This window comes from Cebidichthys violaceus, unplaced genomic scaffold, assembly GCF_023349555.1.
Source record: "Cebidichthys violaceus isolate CVI_PGR_0920_01 unplaced genomic scaffold, fCebVio1.0.p SCAF_94, whole genome shotgun sequence".
NCBI lineage: Eukaryota > Metazoa > Chordata > Actinopteri > Perciformes > Stichaeidae > Cebidichthys > Cebidichthys violaceus.
Genome location: NW_027176980.1, coordinates 449,117 through 454,765, shown reverse-complemented (window position 1 = coordinate 454,765; position 5,649 = coordinate 449,117). Strand labels below are relative to the sequence as shown.

At 52.0% G+C, this 5,649-nt stretch overlaps 1 protein-coding gene across 1 annotated transcript; it reads left to right on the top strand.

Moving 5' to 3' along the window:
• Positions 1 to 381: 381 nt before the first annotated feature.
• Positions 382 to 5,216, top strand: dusp6 (dual specificity phosphatase 6). The gene is given in 7 exon segments (XM_068704527.1): positions 382 to 1,163; positions 1,165 to 1,234; positions 1,236 to 1,476; positions 1,852 to 2,057; positions 2,060 to 2,170; positions 2,172 to 2,289; positions 4,077 to 5,216. Coding segments are annotated over 7 exon segments (1,149 nt in total). The 5' UTR covers positions 382 to 1,074; the 3' UTR covers positions 4,391 to 5,216.
• Positions 5,217 to 5,649: the final 433 nt, after the last annotated feature.

The window sequence follows — 5,649 nt, the reverse complement described above, 5'->3', positions numbered from 1 at the left end:
TGTAACAGCAGTTTTAAATGTGTCGCACTGTGAACTGAAAGGTTGCCAAAAATTCCATTAATTAGTTCAGACAAACTAAATAATGTAAAGTATATTATTATATAGTCCATAGCACTCTTATGTGAACCCCCCCTTCTCTCTCTTTCTCTCAATCTGAATACCCCCCCCCCCTTCCTTCCTTCTCCCCGCAGCTCTTCTGTTTGTTTGCACTCACTTGATCCGGAGCGGAAATTCCTCTCCGTTTTGTGAATGACAAACTCATTAACAATTCATCAACACGGGGGGGCCGCACCATCCGGCCCCCCCCCCTGTTTCCAAGACGACCGCCGCTAGGGGGCTCCTCTGATTGGCCGGCGCCGACATAATGCATCCGATGGAAACGCCCCCCCTCCCCGGTTTGTAGCCATTCAGCAAGTCCCGGCGCCGCAGAGAGAGAGAGAGAGAGAGAAAGAGAGAGAGCGCGCGCATACAGAGAGAGACCGCAGAGCGTCGATTCACATCGCGGACTGAGCGGGGAGGAGACACTTGTCCTGCACGCGCGAATAAAGACCCGAGCTTAACCCGCACGGTCCACATCCAGAGGCACCAGCTCACCCCCGACCTTCTACTGCGGACTTTGTTTTTGTTTTTCTTCTTCCCAAAAAACAGGAAAGAAGAGCAGTCGCGCGCCGAAGCCGTGGAGTTATATAAGAGCAGAGGACGCGTCGTCGCGAGGCCCCGGTGCGACTCATTGATAAATAACACGGGCTCTCTCCGGACAGACGCATGAATGATTGCCAGCTGAGGCAGGAATCTGTGAAGGAAACCCCGCGTTGTTGTTGTTGTTGATCCGCGTTCTACCCAAAAGCGCACGGAGCGCGTGGAAGGACCCGGACTGAGGTTTTTATTCTGCACTTTGAGATTTCCCCTGCGGGGCCCATCCGAGCAAGAAAGAAATCAGATTTGTTTTGGGGTTTTTTTTGTTGCTGCCTTCCCGCTGCAGCAAGTAACCCTCTCCAAAAACCCTCGCTTCTTCAAAATCATATTTGTCCCCCCACCACCACCACCACCACCCACCCCAACTCCTGCTTATAAATGCTCGACAAGCTCAGACCCGTCATCCACCTCGACTCCGTAATGGCGATCAGCAAGACGGTGGGCTGGCTCCGGGAGCAGCTGGAGACGCAGGGACGGCCTGCTGGTGATGGACTGCCGGGCCCAGGAGCTGTACGAGTCGTCGCACGTCGACGCGGCCCATCAACGTGGCCATACCGAGCCTCATGCTCCGGCGGCTCAAGAAGGGCAACCTGCCCGTGCGCTCGCTGCTCTCCGACGGCGAGGACCGGGAGAAGTTCGTGCGCCGGTGCAAGACGGACACCATCGTGCTGTACGACGAGTACAGCCGCGAGTGGAACGAGAACGTGGACGGGGGCTCGGTGCTGGGTCTGCTGCTGAGGAGGATGAAGGACGAGGGCTACAAGGCCTATTATCTGGAGGGTGAGTGCGCTTCATTCATTCATTCATTCATTCATTCATTCATTCATTTAGTTGTGGTTTTTTTTAGAAGAGGGCTGCCGCTGTTCATTCTCAGCCGCAGATTACTGCGCAGAGACGGAGGCGCGCGCTTCACCGCGGAATCTTAATGTGTTGTCATTTTGAGTTGCGCCTTGTTTACATCTTGAGTCAAACACGTCCTGATTGTGTATTTAAACGGAATGGTGCAAACTGATTGCAGACATTTTCAGAAAAGAAAACATGCAGCTAAATGTTTTTTCAATTATAACTTTAATGCATATTATTTTTTTGCAGAACACGCGCTCCCGCAGCGGCCCTGTATTAACCGGATTTTCTGTTTTGTTTTTTCTTTCCCAGGTGGCTTCAGCAAATTCCAGGCTGAGTATCCGGGTCTGTGCGAAACCAACCTGGACGGCACCTCCAACACCAGCTCCCCCACCGCGCAGGTGCTGGGCCTCGGCGGGCTGCGGATCAGCTCCGACTCGTCCGACATCGAGTCGGACATCGACCGCGAGCCGAGCAGCGCCACGGACTCGGACGGCAGCCCGCTGTCCAACCCCGCTGCCCTCCTTCCCCGGTGGAGATCCTGCCGCACCTCTACCTGGGCTGCGCCAAGGACTCCACCAACCTGGACGTGCTGGAGGAGTACGGCATCAAGTACATCCTCAACGTGACCCCCCAACCTGCCCAACCTCTTCGAGAACGCCGGGGAGTTCAAGTACAAGCAGATCCCCATCTCGGACCACTGGAGCCAGAATCTCTCGCAGTTCTTCCCCGAGGCCATCAGCTTCATCGGTGAGTAATCCCTCAGAGCTGGAGCACGCGCTGCAGCTGCTCTTGCTGCAAACTGTTACCCCCCACCCCCCCCCCCCCCTCTAGGACTCTGAGCTGTTTAGGCCACATGCTCGACTATCTCCATTAGTGATTGAACTGAAAAAAACAACAACATGTTTTTAAGTTGTAAAATGCCAGAAAACGCATGTTTTGTTTTGTCTGACCAGCAGTTCAAAGGTCATGTGATTACAGTGACACAACCAGGAAGCAAAAAATCCTCACATTTTGAGAAGCGGAACATCGCTTAATCCCTCAACCGGGACGACGACGTGTGATCGTTTTGAACGAGTGCAGACCACAAAGTGAAGCGGGGTGGCAGATAGTCATAATGTCATTAATGGGGACCCGGATTTATAACCCGGCAGGAAGTTCTCGAAGGCGCACCCCCCCCCCATTGTGCAAGCGGAGATTAGATGAGGTGTCGTCCCCCCCGGCTGTGATCTTATCAGCCAGGGCCCCGGGTGCACGGGGGACACGCAGAGCGGTGCAGATCGAGGCCATCGTGTGGAGGAGGAGTATACGAGTCGAACTCTTAATGGCGCAGGCACCGAAATGCACCGTCGTACGAACGTTTTTTTTTTTTTTTTTACTTCAATGGGAGACGTCCTGCCACCCCCCCCCCCCCCCCCCCCCCCGTCTCTTGTCCCCGGGGCGCTTGTGTAATTGCAGGCACAAAGGGCAGCGTTGAAACAGGAGAACGGGAGGGAGGGAGGGAGGGAAGGGGGGGGGGGGGGGGGGGGGGGGGGGGGGGGGGGTGTGAACGAGGGGGAGGGCGGGTAATTTGAGCGCAACAGGAAGGAAGTGGCATTGAAAGTAATCTAGGACATGGCATTGCCCTCCCCCACCCCCCCCCCCCTCTCCACATTACAAAAGGAGCCATTTACAGGCCCTGTTGACATCCTGTTCGGCCTGACAGGGTGCCCTCATGACTCCTACGTTTACACGCCCCAAATGGCACCATTGTCAGAGCGGCCCCGGCGAGCAAGAAGAATGGCTTAATAGACCGTAATAGTCAATTCCCCCCCCCCAAAAAAATAAAAACAAAAGAATGTCGGCTGTGTTTGGTGTGCCCTTCTCTCCCCCCTTGTTTGTTGACTGACACGCCTGGGAGATAGCCAGGATAATAACTTCCGCTGCTCTCCCTCCCTGGAGCCGCTCCAGCTTCCAGCACAGCTTGACTTGAATGTCACAGATGTTTATCACGGGCTTTGTTCTGTCTGCAGCACTTTTCCTCTCTTGTAGGACGACTAGTGCGTCTGAAATAAGGTCCCCCCCCCCCCCCTCCCTCCCTAAACAAGATCCTAACTTAAAAAGGGACAGTGTGGACTTAGGGGGGATCTTTTGGCAGAAATTGAATATATCATTCACAGCTATGTTTTCATTCGTGTTTTCATCTGTCATATGTCCATTTTTCTACTCGCCATGTTTCCACAGTCCAGAACGGACAAACCAGACCCTGGCTCTAGATTGGGCCCACTAGTGTTTGTTACCTGTGGGTTACCGTAGTTCTCCGACACGCTTGTAAAAAGGAGAGTTTAGCTGTTTTTCAGTTGGTTGCAATCTGCAACCTCGCCGCTAGATGGCACCACATCCTACACACTGCTCCTCAAAAAAAAAAAATTGAAGATGCCACCGGGAACTCTTCGGCCGTTTTATTGACAAAAACCGCATGTTGCTCTAAATCTGCTGTGTTGTTCTGGAGGAGGTCTTTAACATTTCCACCCTTTGTTTTCTTCTCTTCCTACCAGATGAAGCTCGAGGCCAGAAGTGCGGCGTCCTGGTCCACTGCCTGGCGGGCATCAGCCGCTCCGTGACGGTGACGGTGGCCTACCTGATGCAGAAGCTCAACCTGTCCATGAACGACGCCTACGACATCGTCAAGATGAAGAAGTCCAACATCTCGCCCAACTTCAACTTCATGGGCCAGCTCCTGGACTTCGAGCGCACGCTGGGCCTCAAGAGCCCGTGCGACAACCGCATCGCGGCGCCGAGCCAGCAGCTCTACTTCACCACGCCGACGAACCACAACGTCTTCCAGCTGGACCCCCTGGAGTCCACGTGAGGCCGGCCCGTCGCCACCACTGCTCCTCGCCGGAGGTTTTTCGTGGGCCTCCCCCCTTCCCCCTTTTTTTGGAAAAAGCTGCAAAAAGTTTTCTCTCGTTTCCGCCGCCTGCTGTGGCACCGTGGCGCCTGACCTTATTGATGCGGGGGGGCGACCGCCGCCGGGCGCGGTGACCGGAGGGCCGAAGCCCGTCTGGCCGAGACGCAGCCGTTTGCCGACTAGATGAGGAGCGACGGTGAAAGAGACAAAAGACAAACGAGGAAGAGAGCAGATGCCTTCTTCACTCGTATAGCACTGTCAGGACTCCTGAGGTCTTATATCTCTTGTTGTCATTGTATCTTGAGGAAACTTAAAAGTGATTTGTTGGACAGCGTACGCTTCAAAGCTCCTGGGCTGGTGTGCCAAAGAGACACGATTGTTCAAACTGGACAGATCTAAAAATGAAACTCTTTTTTTGTTTTGTTTTTCATGTTAGTTTTGGGGTCCAGCACTGGTTCCCCAAGACTCCAGGGTGCGTTGTCTCCTTCGTCTTCCGTGAAGACTTGCCTGTGTGGGGTAGAAGCACCCCGGCTTCAGACGGCACACTATACACACCGGACTCGATTTTGCATTTGCGGAGTCTTTTCAAAACATTTATACTGTCGTGTATATATATATATATATCTTATATAATATAAAAGACAATACATAGTGAAAAAAAGCCTTGCTCTAGTATATACCCTTTGCAACAAGTGGGTACTCTTTGTTTCATATTCTACTTTTATGTAAGCAAACAAACTGCATATTGATCCGTATGTTTCAAGTTGATTATGCCAAAAAAAAGAAATCAAGTAGGATTTTCCAAGAATTGTGCAAAAAAACGTGTACATGTGTAATATATTTGATGATCGCTTTACGTGTGAACTCAGCCGACGGGCCTTGTTTTTGCACCCCGCCCCCTCACGAATCAAAGTCACCGTGGTGGTCTGCCTTACGTTTGTGCTCAGATGGGTGGTTTCTTATTTTTTTTTTTTTGCATTAGCCTTCAGAGAGATCCCCCCCATTTTTTTCTCAAGCATCCCAGATACATTTTTTTTTATACAATTTTTATTATTATTTTCACACAAAAAAAAAAAGGTCAACCAAAACCGTGAGCAGTTTAAATATCGTTTTTAATTTTTTTTAATTTGGCACCACATAGAAGATAGCATACAGGTGTTGTCTCTGGATCTCTGAAGGTTAATGCGAGTCATCCTGATCTGTGCACAAGCGGTAAACGT